At 27.8% G+C, this 21,731-nt stretch overlaps 4 protein-coding genes across 7 annotated transcripts; 2 read left to right on the top strand and 2 right to left on the bottom strand.

The window, feature by feature from the left end:
• Window positions 1–2,728: 2,728 nt before the first annotated feature.
• On the top strand, window positions 2,729–7,661 carry LOC113548352. The gene is given in 15 exon segments (XM_026949194.1): window positions 2,729–2,779; window positions 3,082–3,183; window positions 3,248–3,350; window positions 3,803–3,946; window positions 4,549–4,683; window positions 4,772–4,903; window positions 4,993–5,098; window positions 5,788–5,925; window positions 6,004–6,121; window positions 6,320–6,413; window positions 6,415–6,453; window positions 6,534–6,684; window positions 6,865–7,069; window positions 7,137–7,312; window positions 7,375–7,661. Coding segments are annotated over 15 exon segments (1,839 nt in total). The 5' UTR covers window positions 2,729–2,747; the 3' UTR covers window positions 7,539–7,661.
• A 321-nt stretch (window positions 7,662–7,982) lies between these two features.
• On the bottom strand, window positions 7,983–10,085 carry LOC113560505 (26S proteasome non-ATPase regulatory subunit 11). Its single transcript, XM_026966410.1, has 2 exons — window positions 8,940–10,085; window positions 7,983–8,484 (listed from the first exon to the last, which is right to left on the bottom strand). Exons 1-2 carry the CDS (start codon window positions 9,926–9,928, stop codon window positions 8,247–8,249), a joined length of 1,227 nt encoding a protein of 408 aa, XP_026822211.1. The 5' UTR covers window positions 9,929–10,085; the 3' UTR covers window positions 7,983–8,246.
• Window positions 10,086–10,516: 431 nt separating this feature from the next.
• LOC113551598 (transformer-2 protein homolog beta-like) lies at window positions 10,517–14,915 on the top strand. Of its 4 annotated transcripts, none has more exons than XR_003405137.1 (8): window positions 10,517–10,785; window positions 11,038–11,313; window positions 11,395–11,523; window positions 11,581–11,753; window positions 11,816–11,941; window positions 12,029–12,177; window positions 12,353–12,695; window positions 14,563–14,915. XR_003405137.1 is itself a non-coding variant. In XM_026953951.1 (7 exons), exons 1-7 carry the CDS (start codon window positions 10,771–10,773, stop codon window positions 14,577–14,579), a joined length of 885 nt encoding a protein of 294 aa, XP_026809752.1. In that variant the 5' UTR covers window positions 10,517–10,770; the 3' UTR covers window positions 14,580–14,915. The 4 variants fall into 4 exon arrangements, 2 of the variants coding, with proteins under 2 accessions (XP_026809752.1, XP_026809744.1); XR_003405136.1 differs by having other exon boundaries at window positions 14,304–14,915; XM_026953951.1 differs by lacking the exon at window positions 12,353–12,695.
• Window positions 14,916–15,860: 945 nt separating this feature from the next.
• LOC113548008 lies at window positions 15,861–18,205 on the bottom strand. The gene is made up of 5 exons (XM_026948639.1): window positions 18,032–18,205; window positions 17,707–17,961; window positions 17,509–17,625; window positions 17,115–17,424; window positions 15,861–17,027 (listed from the first exon to the last, which is right to left on the bottom strand). The coding sequence occupies exons 1-5, from the start codon at window positions 18,203–18,205 to the stop codon at window positions 16,789–16,791; spliced, it is 1,095 nt and encodes a 364-aa protein (XP_026804440.1). The 3' UTR covers window positions 15,861–16,788.
• Between the last annotated feature and the right edge of the window lie 3,526 nt (window positions 18,206–21,731).

Raw genomic sequence — 21,731 nt, 5'->3', positions numbered from 1 at the left:
GGGGAACTTATTGTAGCTATATATTAGGTCTATGGATGCTGTATAAATAAAAATCAATGAAATATATCAGGGCAATTACCTTTCGAACGAGCGATGCAAATCACAAAAACCAGATTTTTAGGTTTAATGCTGTATCTGAAAATTTTAGAAAAGAAAAAAAAATAATTTGAAAGTTAGGAAGGAAATTTTCTATAAAATAATTAACTATTATGCCTATCATAGCTAGGTGGCTAAAATGTCAAAAGTTTTATATCCCATGAAATAAATACTTGTAAACAGCAAATTTTAAAAATTATAACCATAGTAGGTATAGTGTTAACTTTGTTTTTTTACTTACCTATTGTGTATTGATTTGAGTATAAGTACACTTTTAATATATAAGATATTTTTTCTTTAATCACAATTCTCTTGTGATATGTGAATTTTTTTTTCTTTTCTTTTTATTAGTTGTTCACACAATAAGTATAGGTCTACAACAACAAATATAATGTACAAGGTTTTGAATAGTTAATAATAATAATAATAATAATAGACATGATAAACATTTTCATAAAACTAAGTCAAATTATGCGCCTCCTAGGAATAAATATTATATTAATATGAATAATATGATATTTATATAATAACTTGAATATTTACGTTCGTTGTTTTCAGAAAAGTAAAGTATGGTAACGCATTCAAATTGGCGTATTGCACTCTGGGGATATACAGCACTAATAGCCAGAAAAGTCGACATCGCGTAGGTACCTAATGCTTACGGGCTAAAGTGCCTGCAGTGACGTGGTAATCCAAATGAATATTATACCGCACGTACCTATATTATATTTACAATCATAAAAAAATATCATGACCGATGATCTTTATTGGTACAATGATGCCTATACAAAATACTACCATATTATGGTGGTTCGTAGTTCGTATGCAATATGCGCACAACAATTTTTTATAATAAAATAATATACGTTATTTATTTATACACGAACAGACCGTATATTAATTTACACACATTTTCCTCCACGCTGTTTATTTTTTTTTTGCATTTTGATTTTTTTCCCATCTTTTTCTATTTAGTTGGCGACAATATATGCTTTGTAACATAATAATACATATTTATATTTAATATCTGTGTTTATAATTTGCGTGTATACCATTTATTAATTGTTATGTATATAATATGGACATTAGGCAATATATACCTATTACAGTATTACCTATGTATAAATACATAGTGCCATAGTGCCATATTAACCATGCATTAGCTCCAGAGATGAACCATAATCACAACACAATACGATTTACTCGAAACCGAGGCGACTAGGTATTTAAATTATAATATTATAAGGCTATCAATTGTTTTTAATTTCGTTCATACATTTCTTATGTTATCAGACTCGATAAGACTGGCCTAGGTCAGGGGCGCAGCAAACAAGGGACACACAATTCAAAATAAAATATACCTATTATAATATACATTATACATTTTATTTAGAATAGGTACTTTTGCGCAAAGTAGTTTTGTTATCATGTTATCAAATAATGAGTCGGATAAAAGATTAAAGAATTACCTTGTATATATAAATACATATAAATCATTAATCATATATATATATATATATGTGTAATTTTTAGGTTATTCAAGATAGATCATTCAATAATGTACAGTATATATTTAGTAGGTACCTATACAAATAATATTATAACAATATTGAAAAGGCTTATGATATAAAATAAATGACGTTATAAATATAATAATTGTATTAAGCCGAGTGATAGGTAGTAAACGTTTTGAAAATTGATTTGTATTATTATTATTAGGATATATGTTAAAATTAAAAATAGGATTCAAAATTTAGTTTTCATCGATACCTATATTCATACTTATTGGTAGCTCTATATTGGGGATACCTATCCATATTTTAGTATTTAATCATAAATAAATTAATATTTAATAAATTGATGAAAAGAAATTGTAGGAAAAATTCTACAGTTAGTTTCAGATTATTATTGACATTATACAAAATTAAATTAAATTACTTATATTAATATAACTAATATAAATTGCAATCTAGGTTTTAATAAAATAATTATAACTAAGAATGAAAATTTCAAGTAGGTATTTTTTTTTTTGTGTTCTCCGACATATCTGGACACAAGACACTTATGGACTTAAAAAAATAAAATAGCCCGATGTATTTTACTCATGCTTGTCTAAAATATTTATATTCAAACTGTAAAAAAGAAATTAATTTTATTAGATCTGATTGAAACGTTTTGAGATATATTTTTAAGCTTATAGATTACAATTTGTTTAGAATATATAAGAATTATTCGATTTTCATTGGGTTATTTAGGAATAATAAGACCTCCCCTCGAAAACTCATGTAAAATATGCCACTGCGTGGTTTTATTTTCTTAATTGTGAGTCAGACATAAAAAATATTGAAAATTCATATTAAGCAGCCACAATTTGACTTTTATAAGCATTTAAAGTTTAAAAAAGATTTTAAAAAAATAACATAGCATTAAAATGCTTTTAATTTGATTCAATTTGAATGATTAAAAACGTGAAAAATGTATTAATGAATAGATAGGTATATTATTCACAATTGCTTATAAAATTAAAAATTTATATAAATTTTTGTTTAGAAATGTATTATTATTTATTACTATTATTTATTTCTGTAATCATGATTACTGATAGTGATAAACAAATAACAGTGATAACGTTGTTTTTAATATTATTGTAGATGATAGAATACCTGTCGGATATCGTTTCATCGTGAGTTTGAAAATAAATACCTATTTTATTTAATATTATTTTATTATAATTTTTATTTTATTTGTTTAGCTTGAAATAAAAATCGTTAACATTTGTATGTGTACTTATAACTAATAATTTTTTGTTTTGAGTTTAAAAATAAAATTGTTCAATAAAATATTAACGATATTATTACTGCATGTATCTATTGTACTTATGGCTAAGTAGCTTATATTCTACTGTAACATTTTTAAAATACATCATGTAAGTTTTGGTTTTTGATTATGGGTTTTAAATCAATTAAAAATGATTTTACTGTTTAGGATGTCAATTCCAACTGATTTGCAAAACCAACTGAAGTATCAAACACCAAATTCTGATCAACAAAATATGCAAAAAAATGTTCCTCTAACATTTGATCCTGAGTAATAGTTTTTAGTACCTATTAATGAAGTCGTATAATTTAATTTTTATTGTTTCTTTGTGTAGGATTATTACACCATTATATGATGTTAATGACTTGTATCAAAATGCTAAATGTTTTCAAAATTATCACGACATTTGCAATAAAACGAAAAATAAAAAATCAAAGGTATGTAATGAGTGATAATGCTTTTAATTCTGCAAAAATTATTTAATTTATATTAATAATAAAAGCGTGTGATCTAAAAGTAAAAAAAAATTATTCTATACAACTTATTAAGTGAACTGTATTTCATGAATAGTTGTCAACATAAAAATAATGTTATACAAATATATTACTATGATAATAACCTAAGTAAAAATTAAGCGACTTATTTTTTAGAAGTAATTGAAAATTCATAAATAAAGTTGGTATTTAAAAATATTAACTAGGTGTCTTTTTTACTTATTGTACATACTAATATACTACATAATATTATATTTAATTTGTTACAAAAATTTACTATACTTATGTTTTAAAATCTAATATGTGTGCATTTTATAATACTATATTATTTGTACATCACTTATCAATTTTATCAATTAATAAATAATTATGTATTATGATAATAATTGTTTCAGAAAAATGACAAATTTCAAATTACTACACAATTTTTATTTGGTCATTATATGCCACCATATTATTCAGTACTAAACCATACATTAATGAACAGATTGATAGTACACTTAAAGAATCCTAATTGTCCATCTGCTAAAACACTCAGGGTTAGTATGATAAATTATATAATGTATTTTAATAAAAGCCTGGAAATCGACAACGTTTTTACTTTTATTTTAGCAATTACGCCTTTCACAAGCAGGCATTTATTCCATTTGAAATTTGTTTTTGGGTATCAGTGACACCGATCGTAGTTTTAATAAGTAAAGTTTTTTTAAAGATAGCATTTTTATTAGTCTTTAATTCAGCATTTGCTGCTCATGATAAAAATAATATGATTGAAATTAATAATCTGTTAAAATAAAGAGAACTGCATTTGTAAATTTTTATAAAAAAAATTATATATCTACATCTTTTTAATTTTTTTTTCATGTATTTTTAATCTATACAATCTGTGTAATTTTTTTTTACAATAAACATAATGGATGAAAGGATAAATAAATGGGCTTGATTATCTTGATTGAAGAAATTATTTAGTAATAGTACTTCATGATGTGGGTTGCAGTGGTTAGTCAAGTAATCAAAAACCAATGTTTTTAATTTAAAATTATTTTATACAATTTTATATTTGTAGTTTTAATACATCAATTTTAACCATAAATTATGTTTTGATTTTATCAATTTATTGTATATTTTTGTAAATATTTAGATGCATGAAGAAATTATTGAACACGAACGAGAAATTTTTAAGGATTGGCTTTCAAATCTTTGGGAAGAAAATTTGAAAAATCGTCGACTCAATTCCATACCATTTATTGAGAGTTATATTGAATCAGCTTGTAATGTAAGAAATTATATAAAATATAAAAGTTTAAGTATTATTTACTATTTATGTATTGGTAAAATAATTATAACTACATCTTGTGTTCTAGTTTTCGAATAATTATATTAAATCACACTACAGTGGTACATATAGTTCTAAGATGAAGATCGACTATTATATAAGAGATGAAAATGAAGACAGTAAAGTTGAAATGATATATTGTAAAAGACTACAGTCTGCTGTAAGAAATAATAATTATTTTTTATTAAACCATAATTATTTGATTATATTATTATTATTAATTACAATAACAATTTTTTTATTATTTAGAAAATAAATTCAATTAATCTTCCTCCTTTAGAAATTGATATTAAAAATCTAGAAACAAAAGTTTCTTTTACAGATGGTATGTTTGATCCGCCACAAAAAATTCCTTGTAAGTAGTAAATCAATAAACACTAATACTAAGTTATCTTTCTGGTTTTACTATTGTAATCATGTTTATAGTAGATATTTGAATTTAGAATTTATTAATTATATAAAAATAAATGCATAACAATTTAATTAATTATTTAAATAATTTTATAAAGTCAGATATTTTATTCTAAAGTGAGTAATAAATAATAATTATGTAACATATTACAATTTTAAAATGCTCACAACTCACTTAGAAATATAAATATCAATAAAAACTTACTAAATACCCAAGATGATACTTTTATCTGTACATTTTATCATAGTCTAATTTACTGTAATATTAAAGCTGACAATGTGAAATTTATTTTACTTCATGTAATTTCTTTATATTACCTATTTTTTAAGACTGAAGCAACATCCTCTTATTTACTGACATATTGTACTTATAATCCAACTATGTATAAGTATCAAACTGATTATTTAAAAATTAAATTTCGACAATGCTACAATGTACTTGTAGCTCCCACCAATAAATTTTCCTAGGTGCTATGATAATATAGAAAATTTTTTTTTTGCTTTCAACTAAACATTTCAGTTATGTTAGTAATTATTATATTGTATATTAAAAGTTTTACTGTATCACTATGATTTAATTTTCTATCTGTATTGTGTGATGGCTAAAATTATTTAATGCTATGTCATTTATAGTCAAAGAAGATGAACATTGTCCTATACTGTCAAAAACCCATAATATTGATGTTAACATATGTTTAAGTAGTATAAAAAATATAATGAATCTAGAGAAACCCAATAGTTTATGGATTATTCCTGTCAATATAGATATTGGTAATTATTGTATTATTAGTATAGATATTTTTAATAAAAATTAAAAACAAATAATGTGGGTAGTTTTTTCTATTTTAGATATTGATGAGTGTAAGACAGTTTATGTTGGAGGAGCATTGTGTACTGGACATTTCTCTCAGCAAGAAAAAAGTTGGTACTATCTCAGAAAAGAACTGAAAAAAAAATTCAGAAAAACGTATGATATTCGATAACATATTTTATAGGAATCATGAAATGATAATTATTATTCTTTATTTCTTTATATTATTTTTTTTTTTTTTTTTATCTAAATAAATAAATAATTTAAACATCTTATTTGGTTTTATACAATTTTTCTTTGTTATGAAATTTTAATTATTAGCAATTTTGATTTATTAATTTTTAATTTTTATAGTTTACCCAATGAAACCGTTCAGAATCAATGTAATAATTACAACTATGATAAATGGACGTTAAAAGTTACCGATACCAATGGCACTGAAAAATCAGTTAAATGTACTTGTAAGAAATAAACCTCATGGTATACAAGTAAGAATATGTCACATTGAGTTAAATATCTTAATATCTATGTATAATATAAAATAAGATATTTATCTTTATATTTTTAGCATCAATTCAAACCACAAAATTCTCCAACAGTATTAATGCCAAAAATTGAGTATCAACCAGAATTTGGCTTTGAAAAAGTCAGTGAAGAACAGCTTGTTGAATATTGGCTTGATACAACCTTCAGATGTCCCAAAACCAAATTAGCTTTAGGTAAATAATATCGCACTTGCACTATTTTTATAATCATATCAAGCCATTGTCCAGTGAGTGTTAAGATAAAATATTTTATTTTGGTAATTCAACTATAAAATTAATTAGGTGCCACAAATTGTTAACTTAACCAAATTTTCAAATTACCTAATTTTAATACAATCCTATTTTTTATCTTAGTCTCAGTTCAGCATAATATGGATCTCATGCAGGTAAAATGGACAATTGACGAGACAGACAGTTTAAGTTCAAATGGTAAAGATCAAAAGTATCTACAAAGGTTATATCTTACTCTAGACAAACTCACACAATTAGGCAAAGGAGAATATGTACTGCTTCATAATCCTAAAAAACCATTCCATGTTGATCTTTACCAGTCATCAATGTAAACAATCAAAATTGAAAATAACTACATAGTGTTAATATTTCTAACAAAGTTATTGTTATTTTAGGTATGGTGGTTTCAATTTATTGAATATGTATTTTGTTTTACAACAGACTGATGTTTCTGATTCATTGGTTTGGAATCCTATAGACTCTCAAGTATTATGTCCAATTCATAAATACTTCAATATTGCACCGTGCATGTTCAGGCCAAATCCTGAAGAATTAGATATCCAAATTATAAGTATGTTATATTTTACTATTATTTGTGGGTATTCAAAGGTAAACTTATAATAATTTTTTTAGCTCAACAAGTTAATAAGTACAATAGAGATAAGAAAGCCAAAGAGGATTATGAAAATGCACAACTTCAAAGAAAAAAGAGGATAAAAATGGAGAAAAATAAAATCAAAAGGAAATTAAAAAGAGAAAGTGATATTTTATACAAAGTCAAAAGTAATATTAATTAATTGACATAAGGAAACTAAAAACAATCTGAACTTAATTTTGATGATAATCAAAAGATTGTGATATTTTTAATTTAAAAACAAATATATTTTTCATAGTTTATTAAGTATAAGTATTGGTTTTTTTTTACGAATGAAAATAAACGCATTGAGCAATATTGTATTTGTTGAGTTTGATATTGTATTTAACAATAATATAATTTACTAATTTTAATTATCTTTTATTTTTCCAACAATAATTAAAAGCTGACATCAAAGTTTAAATATTTACCTAAGGTTGAATTCATCCATTTTTATAAAGAAATAAAGTATATATAATGTTAATTAAATTAATATTGAACAAAAATAAGATATACATTTTTATTCCTATAAAATAATAAGTAATGAAAACAAGTATAATTAATGATTAGTAGTTATTATTAATCATTGTATTAATGTACATAATTTTATTTACAAAGAAAATAAACTGTTGAGTGTTGATTATAAATTTATAAAATACAAGTTGTAAAAAATAAAGCCCGCACATACATTTTGATGATTAATATTAATCACTGATTCTATTTATCCCTAAAATCCAGTAATCTAATTGAAAATAAATAGTACTATTTTATTTTGTCTTCTCAAGTTCATTTATTTAATAATATTAACCAAAAGAAATATTATGTACTCGAAATACAAAGAATTTTTTGATATAATTTGTTAGTTCACTTTTTATGTTAATTTTTTAGCAGTCTGATACAAGGTATCAACAACTTTGCTCATGCTATTTATATTATCTAAAACTAATTCGTAAGTTTCATCGATTTCCGCTTCTTCAAATACTATAAGAATGCCTTCACCTTGGTCTAAAATACCATGGAACTTCTTGTCCAATATCATTTGTGAAAGTTTTCGTTCAACATTTTCCATTGGTAAATTTATTGATTTGGCAACATACTCAACTTGTACTCTGAAAATACAAAAAAATATTTTATTTAGTGGTTATCTAAATAATAAAACTGATAAAGGTATTTAAGAAGAATTGATCATAAGTTGTAATGGATAAAATTGATAGTTACTCCTTAGAAGCAAAATGTTAATGTCAGTTAACACCTTTATCCATTGACCTCTTCATATTAACACTATTAATTTTATACAAACTATGCTCTAAAGTAGTTATAAATGATTTAACTAAATAATATACAGGAATAAACAACTAAATCAAACTATAAAATTAAAAGATAATTATTGTTAAATTACAATAATATATTTAATCATTAGTATTTGTGTAATAGAAACTTATTAAAAATTTAGTGCAATATTAATGAATGTTATAACAAAAAATGTAATAAATCAGAATAAAATGAAACATTCAAATATCTTATTTTTTTTTAATGGATCAAAATCTAAGAAATTATTATTTACCTTGAGTATGGTTCAATGATTCTACACAAATTTTGTTCCAACATATTTCCATAAAGTGTATCTAAATGTGCTCTGACAATTGGATCGTCTTCCAATTCTTTTTTATATTCATTTAATCCAATTTGAAAATCTGCTAAAGATCTTTTATGACTAGCCTTTGCAATGCTCTTCATTGCTTCTACATCACGACCCGTATATTTTAATGCTAATTTTCCACTCACAATCTGTTGCACATCTTCTGCATTATTTAACATAATCTTTGACAAAAGCATGTACTTTAAAGCCTTGAGTGCTTTAGATGTACTGTCTACGCTGTCAAATCCTTCAAAAGCTTCATAAAAATAAGAATAAGCAGTTTTAAAGTCTTGCTCATCGGCTGCATGTAAGATTCCTGATTGCAAGTCAAGAGAGGCCTGCATTTTGGGCGGGCAATAAATTGAGTTTGCAGTTGTTCTAGCAGAAGTTAGAGAGGCCCTAGCCTTGGACAAATTATTCAAAGCATGATAAGCTTTGCTTTCCAACAATAAAACATCAACCAACAAATTTTTATCATCCAATTTTTTCAGTTCTTTCAACAATACAGAGCCATGTTGCAAAGCTTCTTTGAACATTCCAGAATCGAAGTACAGGGCCATCAATCTGGACTCCAGTGACTGCCTAAGAAATGTTCGTCGTTCTTCCTTGGCCCATTCTATGCACTCCTTACACAATTGCAATTCAATACCAATGCCTGCTTCGAGATCCAGGAAGAGGTCAACCAGGGATCGCACTAGTTTGGCCGCCTTTGCTTTACTGATTTCGGACAAAAAAGGTCTAGTCTCCTTAATTAGAGCGGCCAATTCTTTGGCCTTACCTTCTTTCTTAAACAGTTCACCCTGCGAAAGGATTAGTTGCTCGCGTGCCATAATCCTGTCGTGTTCTGTTTCGACTTTCTGCATGGCGAAGTCTGACGGCTTATTAATGCGCGCTAACATTGTAGCACCTGCCATTTTGATAATTGCGAAAAGTACGACCGCGTATAACACTTAAATACTGGCAATGGTCCCCGATCACTTCGGGTTCTCGCTTATAAGGACGAATAATAATAAATATACAATGAATATTGGATAATATACGTACTAGGTAACACTAAATAGAGGAAACTGACAAGGCAAAAAGAGCATGACCAGCGATTTACAAGATTGTAAGTGTGACCAACATGATCAGCAACAGCGCTCAACAACTAAACAAAATGTTTGAGTATACTGTTTATGGAGCCGCTGCTGCAACGGGTTTTGCCGGTTTCCGTGGTGGAGTGTCGAATTTTACTGTCGACAAGAAGTCAGGAAATGACTTCACGTAAATGTTGAAAAGCCATGGGAAACATGGTACTCTCCTGTTATTATTTTTAAGTGAAATGGGAAAATTCTGGGATAGTCAACAAAAAAAATGTACGAAAAATGCTGTTGAATGAGCGTTGTTATAGAGCTATTTAATGAAGGTGTCGTGCGCATGTTGGTCGCACTGACAAGGTGACGCCGTTACAATGGCGTGGCGCGGCGGAGGGGACGTCCCCTAGCTCCCAAGCTTTGTTTATTAGTTTGGAGCGTCTGCATCTCTTCCTTCACAATTACTGTGTATTATCCGTTCCGTCGTTCGATACTTTTTTTTTCATTTTCTGCACGCCCGGTGACGAAAAATTATGTTTTGTTGTTGAAGTTAATCTTCCAATTGTATCGATTTTTTGCGTTAACGTCTATACGCAAAACCCTCATCGAGGATTTTCGATTTATCTCCTGAACGAGATTTATTTAACACGGTGACGGACAGACACGTGAATTGAGCTTCAAAAATGAGTGACGTCGAGGTGAGTAAAAACTTTTGGGTCCTGCAACCAATATTATTGGCAGCTTAATGTGACGCCGTTTTTCCGGTTTATTGGCGTAATGCGTCGCGTTTTCCGGATAGATCCAATGAGTACTTCCTTGGAAATAATTGAGGTTATGTCGCGTAAAAAATCTTTTTTTTATGATTTTTAATTGTCGTAATTGTTCTTTTCTTGTCATTCACCCGGTTTTATTTTGTAAAAACTAACGTGTCAGTTTTGTTGTCATTTCAGGATCGCAACGGGAATTCAAAATCCCGTTCCATTACTCCCAGCCGAAGCCGCAGCAGATCGCCTAGCGATCACAAGTCTCGCAGTCGATCACCCACTCACTCGAAGACACGTTCTAGATCACTATCTCGACCACCCAGTCGAAATGGTAGCAAGTATAAGAGCCGCTCTAGGCATTCATACTCAAGGTCACGCTCTAGGTCTCGTTCGTATTCTGGAGATCGCCGTCGCAGTTATCGGAGCCACTCACGAGGCTCTGGCTCGAGACGCAGCAGACATGTAATTAACATTATAATAGCAACATTAATTTTTACCTCCTTTTATTTAATTTATTTATAGATTCGTATTATTTTGTTGTAGGAAAACCCAAAACCTAATAAATGTCTGGGCATATTTGGCTTAAGTGTGTACACAACAGAACATCAACTCTATGATATATTTGCTAAATACGGTTCCATTGACAAAATCCTCATTATTATTGATGCTAAAGTAAGCAATTAAACAATAACTTCGTATAATTTTTGTAAATTGTAATATTTACTTTAGAGTGGAAGGTCTCGCGGTTTTGGTTTTGCTTATTTCAAAAAGCATGAAGATGCTAAGGTAGCTAAAGAAGAATGCTCGGGCATGGAAATCGACGGCCGCAGAATACGAGTAGATTTTTCAATTACCCAACGCCCTCACACACCAACACCTGGAATTTATATGGGCAGACCAACGTAATTATTTTTTATATTAATATACATACATCATTATTATATTATGTGTTTTTACATTTTAGAATGAGAGAAGAAAGGTCATCTAGGAGAAGAGGTTATGATAGATATGATAATAACCGATACGATCGTGGTGATAGATATGACCGCGGAGAACGTTATGATAGATATGATAGAGATAGAGATTATGAGTAAGTAGTTATTGTTATTAAATTATAAACAATATAAAATAGATTATATTAATGTATTTACATTGTATATTTTAAAATTATTTTTAGTGATTACTATGAGGGTGGATACAGAGGTGGTGGCGGCGGCGGCGGTGGTAGAGGTGGTGGTGGAGGCCACTACAGAGAACGCAGATCACCATCATACTACAAAAATAGATCACGTTATGATAGATCACGTTCACGTTCTTATTCTCCACGTAAGTCTTAGAGAAATTTTAGACTAAATGTTCGATATTAGTACCCTATCCAGCAATCCAGTGTTTTTTTTTTAGCTTATTTTATTAACTTTTGCTATCCCATTATTTTTTCTTCGTTTTCTCGGGTTTTTCTCATACGAATATAAGTTTAAAAATAATCAATTACTTAATGCAGTTTTTCAGCTTTCAAAGTATTTAATCAAGATTTCTCACATATTCAATTTTTTATTCATTTCCTGAAGAACATATTCGAAGAAAAGAATATTTCAAACTGTCAAGATAATATTATATATAAATTGACTTGAAGACTTCTCGAACTTCTATAACTTTAGAACCTTTTTTTTTTTTTTTTATAAATTTAAAAAAAAAACTTATAAGAAGATTCTTCAAATTACAAAAGTAGAACACATGAAGACCCATGTTCACAATATGACCCAAGGGTAGAAAATTGGTAGACACTGATGAAGATCTTGAAGTTTGTCAAGAAAATTAACAGTTTATCGCCACTAATTACAGAGGTAAATTTATAGAATGGTGTAAATTTCCTCTAAAAAAATAACGTCCCGATAGCTTATAATAATTTAAAGATATCGAATTTGGATGTATGCATGAAAAAGTTCTTAGTAATTTCCTAAAACACTTCGGTTTCTTCTAATAGGTCTTGTTTTGGTTATCTAAATCGCAATATTTCGATCTCCATTAATGGCGTTTTTATTTATTGTCCAACTACTATTTGAATGGGCAATTTTGTTGGTGTTAGGTTTTACTTCAGTTATGAAACTCTGGTATTAATTGACTGCTGATTTCCCTTAATTCATCCCAAACTAATCTTGTTTTTTTTTATAAGAGAAGTTAAAATATTAAAAATATGACCACTCAACAGACAAATTGTATCTTTTAATTTGTCTTGTGACATATTTTATACAAAGTATATTTTGTATTTTAGGTATTAAATTTTGTTTTTAACAAATAGTGACAAAATAAATAATTAATACCTGATTAACAATACTGAAAACTGTGATATATAATTTGTTTATTAAAATAAAAAATTGAATGTGTTATAATCTCTTGTGACAAAAATTCATTAATATTTTATATTTATTGATTATATAGTTATTGTATTGACATAATTAAGTGTTTCTCAGGTTCATTTTTTCTCTGTGCGTATACAATTTTAAGTATTAGTACTATAGGCATAAAAATATAATGATGATATTCATATTGCATTTTCTCAATGTAAAGAAAAGAAAATATTTTTTTTTTACATAAAAAGTATTTTCTACTGTTATGTGTTGATCATTCAATAATAATATTATCTGAGAAAGTCTTAATTATTTATACAATGATATATATATATTTTATAAAATACTTAATGATTATTATTATTCCTCCTAAATTATCAAGTAAATAATTATTATAATTAATCATTACTATTTATACAGTAAATTCATGGATTAAATAATGAAATTGGGTACTTAAATTGGTACTTATTTGTTATTGCCCTGCAATTGTATCATATAAAATGTAATATACCACTATGACAATCTGTTGTGACAAAATATTTTTCCATATACTTCCCGCAATTTTCAATAATAATACATTTTTATAACATGTTGCTGACAATTAATCTTAGTATTGTCAATAATTATTATTTCATATTACAATGTAAAAATAAGTAATTTTGTTGTGGACATTTTGCTTTAATACCAATATTATTTAATTGTTGGTAACTTATTACATTAAATTTAAAAAAAAGTAAATATGTTTATAAAATAGGTAAATATTTTTTAAATTACTCATACACAATATAGTGACAAATTGAGAACGTACCATCGTGATTATAATATAATTTCAAATGTTATAAAAATTACCTTATATTTTTCTATAAATTAATCAAACAAAATTTTCCTGCACAAAATCGTAACACAGTAAAATATCAAAGTTTATTGATGTAAGGTTGTCTAAGGTAGTGTGATACATTTTTATGGTTTGGTGGGTCAATAACAAACAAGTACCCTAAAGTTTAATGTTTGAATATGTATATTTATATTATATAAACATTTATTATAATTAATAATTAAGCTCTTCGTTTTTTTTGTTTTTTTTTTTTGTTATCTTGAACACAGGTCGTAATAAAACCTAAATGAGCTGGAATATCATCAACGCAGGAATGTTTTGTGAAGAAATTGAATATACATAATTTTTTTATTGCCCAATTTTTTTTTTTTCAAACAATTAATTTTTTATCTTAAATATTACCACTTTGTAACAAGACAATTAGTACTATTAAGTTAATCAACTTCATTAATTTTTTTCATTCATAGGAACATTGTTTTTCTTTACTAATTATTACTATGTATTTGTATTTTCATTTGTTCTGCTAAGGTGCGGAAAGAGTTTAAGAAATTTTCTTTGAAGACTAGGGATAACATTGTAATGTGAAGCATTTGTCAAGTCTGAAGAAACATTAAAAGGAGTGAAGATGTTTGGTCAAACATTTTGACATTTTAAATTTAGTTTCGCAATTTTAGTTTTTCACAATATTTTTAGGCTCACCCTATTCAATTGCTCCTACCTTAAATTGTTTTTGGTAAATATAATCAACTTGTAAATAAATATATTTTTTTTTTTTTAATTTAAACTTGTCTGACGCTACATTATGCATATGTTTAAATTAATTCATTATGTAATAAGCAAACGAGTTAAAAGTGAATAATAAAAAGTTTTCGTATTCTAAATATATAATACTAATTAATTTCATTTCCTTTATCATCCTGTGAATTTAAATAAACACGTGTTTTTACTACTTCAAAGAATATTTTTTCATCTTATTTAAATATAGGTCATATATTAATGGTAGAAAAACAACAATTGGGAATATGTAAATGTGAATTATTTTTATTTCTTATTATTAAGCGTAGGAAATTGTTTACGCTATAGTAATGCAACATCTATTTTAGTGTACAATTTATTACTTTTAACAGTTTGAATAAATTTTAAAGTATGTATATTATAATTTGTAGACAATAAAACAATTTGTTCTTACAGAAATAATATATGAAGTTAATAAGTGATGTTTTTTTCTTTGTACATGTTGATTTAGTAATTTTGCCTCTTACATATCAAATGTTATTTGCACTACTATTAAAATAATAGAACTTGTAGGTTATCTACTGATGACATACTAGTTAAATTGGTGTTAATATAATTTGAGTAAGAAAATTAGAAACCAATGAATGTATTTTTTTTTTATATTTTTATTTTATTATACATTACTAGAAAATTTAATATCTGGTACTCAACAATAGTGTTGAGATACTGGTGCCATTAATATTCTATTTATCTGATAGTTTGCACTGTTGAATATTATTATAAACATGTACTTTCAGTGTTCAATAAACTATAATCTTTGGATTATGACCTTTTTTCTATTGCTGATTACAGAATATTATATATACATCTGTTGCAGTTAATTTATAATTGTTTAATACTTAAGATTATGAATACGAGTCAACATGATTTATAGTCATTAAAATTTATTTTCTCGTGTGTAATATGTGATTATCAAATCAGTAAAGAATTTAATAACTAATATGAGTAATTAATAACTGAAATATGTTCAATTTGATATTTATTAATTGGTAAGACAAAAAATAAATAAGTGAAAATAATGTTAGGTTTTGATCATAAAATTAAACTAGATGTGTTAACAGTTGTTACAAAATAAAACATTTGTAAATTAAAATACAGTAATAAAAAGTCATAAGTAGTTCAGGTTAAATAGACAAAAGATTACATCAAGAAAATTAAATTTAACACAAATGCTGAAGGAACTTTATACCATCATACTGATAAAAAAAAAAAACTGTAAACAATTAACACTTATAAACTACTATAAAATTAATGTTATTAGGGATTGCCAAAATGTTTGGATTTCTATAACCGTGTATGATCCAATTGGTATATTTTAGCAACTGACAAGTTTTAAAGTTAGGTGTAAAAATAAAGCAGTTTTGATTATACAAAACATGACAACCTTAATAGTATTTACAACAGTGTTACATAATATACATCAACGGTTAGGTAACAAATGTTTGCTTAAATAGTGTTCAAAATAATATCGACTTAGTACAATGTTGATACAATTTTCAATTAAATAAATTAATGTAAATGCAGTTGATAGTTTTAAAAGAGTATTTTAAATTGTATTTATAATCTATGTAATCAGTTAGCAATAATGCTGAAAATCTTAGTTATTCCTCAATAGCGGAGACCTCTCTGACACATTTTAAAATATCACAATATAATACCTAAGTATATTTTATTCCCTCAATAACAGACATTTGTACTGCGAATCAATATTTTAATACCCACGGTTGTCCATTGTACATAGGTTTTCACCGTATATTATAATATTCAAAACCTTGATTAATAAAGATTTTTCAAAAATAAATATAGAAATTAAATAGCACATTTTGGAACCTATGGTTCAATTAACACGGTATTAAAATATATAGGATTTAAATTAATTTTTGGTCAATGTTTATCCGTTAACATAGGTTATATAACGGATTAAGATCATTTAGACTAGTACTCAATGAATGTATTCAATTACGTCACTGCTGGGGTGTCTGTTATGTTCAAAATCAAGTTTTGGAGATCTTTATCGGCTTCACTCTTTGATACCTTTGTAAAAAAGTCATCTTCATTTTCTTTGATGACATAAGGCGTACTATCAAACTGATAATGTATACCCAATACAATGTTGAATGCTGATACGTCGTACCCATGGCAGCTGGAATATCTGTATTGCGGTTTCTTGTTATATCTACACCCTTTGGTCTGCGCCCCTGTAGAACAAAATATGTCAAATAGTTATCATAACATTATGTTAGTGACAGCAACCGCCATCATATTTTTATTCTCCTGCCAAATACCTATGGGAGATATGCATTCACTAATGAGAGCACATTGAATCCACGGTAGCATGATGTCTTGGTGCATGTCAAGAGTATTGTACACAATCAGTTTATTAACTAGAACCAGTGGTAGGAAGAAAAAATTGTCCGCAGGTGTACGAAAGTAATCAAACATTTTCGGGTGTGTGAGCGTTGTTGTGGCCATTCTTGTCTCCCAGCCGACTATCGATTTGTTACTGTAGAGCGTGAAAAGTTTTGAGACATTTGGAGATATTATCCGCACATTTGGATCGAGAAACATCACGGCACCGGCACGATTCAAAGCATCCTAAACGTACAATTAAAAGTAGTAACAATTTGATTGGACAACACTATGCCATACTTAAAAAAATCAAACCAAGTGAGTGTATACCTGTAATACAAGAGGTCGATATGCTTTGATGTGTGTACGGCTTACGTGAGACGGAAATTTTGATAGATCAAAATCGACAATAGTACACCGAGTGTTGTTATTACAAAATGATTGCATCTAAAGAAACATGTAATGATCTTGTTAAAAATAGTAATTTACATTTAAAAAGTATATAGAGCATGTTTAGTGTATACTTACAAGAAGGAGTTGGTAGTCAGGTATTCCCAAGTTGTACACAAGTATTGCACGGTCAGGCAAATACTTAGCCACACACATAATGAGCCCGATCGCTTGACTGTGTTCATCGTCCAACACGTATGTGACTACAATGGGCAGCGTAGTATTTCTCCAAGACGAATCTGGATAAATGGCTGGTTTCGAAACAAAACCTAATGCGTACAAATAGTCTTCGTTAACCACCAATTCCTTTTGCTCAGCCACTTTCAAATTGTCCTGGAAAGAAAACAAAACGCTGGTGTTGAAAAACGACACTAACCGGACTCCGCACTGCGGGTTCGATTACTTTAAAGTTTTTGAAATTGTTAATCTGCTTGTGCGTTTCAGTGACCAGAGTCTCGATGGCTGGCCGGCTTAAACTGTTTTGAAACATTAGGAACAAAATACTGAACGAGAAGACGGCGATAAAGCAGAAGAGCATGTACCGCGAACGCAACCTCAGGTATTGTAACTTGAACATAGGGCTGTATTTATTGTCGACACCGGTTTGAGTGAGTAAAACGCAGTCGCGAGCTCAACCACACGAGTCGAAACTCAACTGTGTCGCGACCACGTCCTGCACTGGGATAAATATTTTATTATTAATAGATGTCGTGGACGCTTTAATGATTTATACGAAAGTTAATATAGACATTAAACCTAATTTTAATTAGTAAAATAATAAGTAAGTCGACGGGCGACTGTAAATTATTATCAAGACAGAGAAGATTTGTTGATAAGCTTTATCATTTAATACTTTTCAGTATCTCCGAAATGATAACAATTAATAAATATATATATTATGTCTATATATAAATACGCCTTGGTAACTTAGGTCATAGCATGGTATGGTTATTTGGCCATGGATCCCGGTATACACTATCTAGTAATAACTGCAGGTGTCTGCTATAATAGATAATAAAAGCGCGGTTTGCACAAAATGACATGTTGATTCATAAATAATCGTATATTCAAATGTAACCGATAAAATAATGATTATTGATCAATGAATACTCAAAAAAACTTGAAAAAAAGTCAGCGTCCTTTAAAAACTAAGACCCCCATAGGCCTCATACCCTCTCAAAAACCATCAATCTTTTCCAGGCACGTACACAAAGGGGTGTTTTGGGTGTTCAAAAACACTCGCCAAAATATTTGAGTTTTTGTATGGTTATTTACTAATTCAATTGCCTCTGAAATGGTCGTTCACCACGCCACTGAGTATACCTAATTTTCATAAAAAATTGATGTACATTTATTAAAAATAGTTCTACTTTTTAATAACCGATTTTCAAAAACACCTCCAAAAATGTTTTCTGCATACGCCCTTGATCAGTTAACAGTCGTAACAATCGTTAAACAAATACCCAATTACTAGATATACCCACGAGTATGTCAATAATTGTAGTAGAACCAGGAATTTAAGGGAGTATGCACGATTTTTAATAATTATTCAAAACACAACTATAACTGTCTATAAGTAATATAGAAATGTATTTCATAATACTAGGCCTATTTTAATTGCATTTTCACACATTAAACAATATTTAGCGTTCGTTATTAAATTATTGTAAAATGGTACCTATTTTCTGTTTCATTCGACGTTTCTCATATTAGAGCCGCCCGCTCAATTCAAATCCTATACAAATTTATAGTCACGGAGATTGTTGTGTCGGTGTGACATTCGATGTAGATTTGGTTGCCTAGCTACTACTTATTTTTAAAAATATAAAATTATTTAAGTTTTTACACTAAAAACAACTGTTAATCACGTTAAAATATTAATCTCTAATTGTTTAAGGATTAATTAAGAAACTGATTTAGTTTCAGTTTTTGCTCTAGCGCATTACTGTATATTATGTAATACGTTTGCCATGCAGGTCGTATCAGGAGTAGTGTGAATTGTGTAACGCATTGTGTTAATTGAAGACGTTGTGACATATTCAAACGATGCTTATGTTACGGCTAAAGTCCGAATTAAGCTAATGTGCAAATTATCCGGATAATGTGCATATTATCCAATTTCGAATTTTAGCCGTGAACAAAAACTGTTAGGAACTGGATTATGTATACATTACCCGGCTAAAGTAAATTTAGCCACCTTGTTATGGCTATATAATGTAAAATATCATTAATAAATTCATAATATATAATCTTTTATTTCAATAAAATTAATTAATATAAGTTAACGATTAAATATTAAACTACATTTGATGCAATATTAACTTTATTTATATTTATTAGATAGCATTATTTTTATTATTTATTTAAACGTGGTAAATTTTGATGACATTTAGAATTGCATAAAATAAATGGCGTCATTTCAATTTTTTTTTTTAATATTACGCATGGAATATATATAGCACTTAAGTGCAAGCCACTATCAATTATACAGGCCAATTAATTTATAAACATAGGCCAAATTACTACAATATTGGATTTTAAATACGAATATGTATACCCTGCATGTGCGGTCCAAATAACGCCACTGCATAAAATGCCAGATGCTTTGCATTTGCATTTATTTGTTTTGCAATTTGACAACGTTGATAACCCTGATCACCTTACATTGACATATATTTTGCGATTTCTCTTAACAATTTTTTTGTATTTGACACCTCGTCTACTGTAATGAATAGCTAAGGACAAACATCAAACTGAGACCTAGTGTAATGTTTTTTTATCGTTCCCTCATTATTACCTAGTTCATAGTATTTATTTATATTTATTTTTAGTATTACATTTAATGCCGTTGAAGATATAATTATATAATAATATATTTTTTTGTAAATTTTTTCTATCCAGTTACTTCATCCATCAATCAATGGCTAATGTACAAAATATCCGGTTAATATATACGAAACTATGATTCTAAATGTTAAGTGTTTACTTTATCCATCTAATATGGATTATGTGCGCATTATCCGGATAACGTACACTTTAGCCATGTTTCGGACTTTAGCCGTAACACATATATCAAAAACAAATACTGTAGTACTATTATGCATCATAGGTGTTTTTACTTGGAGAGGTGGAAAGATGTGCATGTGCATATCAAAGTAGTATTTGCATGTTCAGACGGTTTCCATCGCTATCGTCAACCGATACAATAACTTTAACAGTATTCATATGAATATTATAATATTATGGTGTGAATGATTTGATAATAGGTATTGTTCTCCATTTACTTACCTATATTATTGTCTAATATATTATAATTTATCTATTATCAGTTTATCAGGAGAAAAAGTATTATCTCTACTATGAAACAATACAGCAGGTAATAGTAGGTAATAGCGCTAACAATGGATTAAGATATATAAAGATTTATAAATTATTATTCAATAATACATCGTTTATAAGATATTAAGATTTATGAATTATGAATACAACTAATTTTTCAAAATATAAAGGGGATGAATAATTTAAAAAAAGATTAGTACTGGAACGGAGAATGACTTCTAAAAGAAGTGAAGGGATTACACCTCCCTTTTTTCGTAATTCCTTTACACATCGACTACTACTGCACATGCACCTAAATATATTAATCTCAGCTAGTCGACTGCAAATCCCTATAACTATATACAATAATTTTGTTTAGATTTGGTTCATGCGTTGTTGATGTTTCGCGGCATCGCGTACACAATTTGCAATACTATCCTGTTCGTACAGTTTGATTATAGACATCCGGTCAATTAGGTTTTAAGGTCAATTTACTAGGTACGAAATATTATAATTGACCTCACACATGAGATAAATATTCACTCTAGTCTATTACACTTAAATATTTATACTTTGTTCTGAAACCATTTTATTATAATGATAACATAACAATACATGAATTATGATTAATGACTTATAAGTATATACAAATGTATCGCCTAAGCACTAAAGAACTAACCAAATATCAATCAAATAAGTACTTTTAATGATACAAAAATTGCTTAATGAATGATTGATTTATTTTTCATGGTCATATAATAATATAATTTTAGTATACAAAATAT

The sequence above is a fragment of the Rhopalosiphum maidis genome, chromosome 4 (genome assembly GCF_003676215.2).
Source record: "Rhopalosiphum maidis isolate BTI-1 chromosome 4, ASM367621v3, whole genome shotgun sequence".
Taxonomy (NCBI): Eukaryota; Metazoa; Arthropoda; class Insecta; order Hemiptera; family Aphididae; genus Rhopalosiphum; species Rhopalosiphum maidis.
Note: the sequence above shows the minus strand (reverse complement) of the source record. Positions and strands in the feature narration are given on the sequence as shown.

Excerpts from the sequence above, each read along its gene's own strand:
- LOC113560505 (XM_026966410.1), bottom strand. The coding sequence starts at position 9,928 with ATGGCAGGTGCTACAATGTTAGCGCGCATTAATAAGCCGTCAGACTTC. Across the intron at positions 8,485-8,939 it reads ATCATTGAACCATACTCAAG|AGTACAAGTTGAGTATGTTG; the intron begins GTAAATAATAAT and ends TTGTATTTTCAG.
- LOC113551598 (XM_026953951.1), top strand. Across the intron at positions 11,754-11,815 it reads ATTTATATGGGCAGACCAAC|AATGAGAGAAGAAAGGTCAT; the intron begins GTAATTATTTTT and ends TTTACATTTTAG. Across the intron at positions 11,942-12,028 it reads GATAGAGATAGAGATTATGA|TGATTACTATGAGGGTGGAT; the intron begins GTAAGTAGTTAT and ends AATTATTTTTAG.
- LOC113548008 (XM_026948639.1), bottom strand. The coding sequence starts at position 18,205 with ATGTTCAAGTTACAATACCTGAGGTTGCGTTCGCGGTACATGCTCTTC. Across the intron at positions 17,962-18,031 it reads ACAATTTCAAAAACTTTAAA|GACAATTTGAAAGTGGCTGA; the intron begins GTAATCGAACCC and ends TTTTCTTTCCAG. Across the intron at positions 17,425-17,508 it reads ATCGACCTCTTGTATTACAG|GATGCTTTGAATCGTGCCGG; the intron begins GTATACACTCAC and ends TTGTACGTTTAG.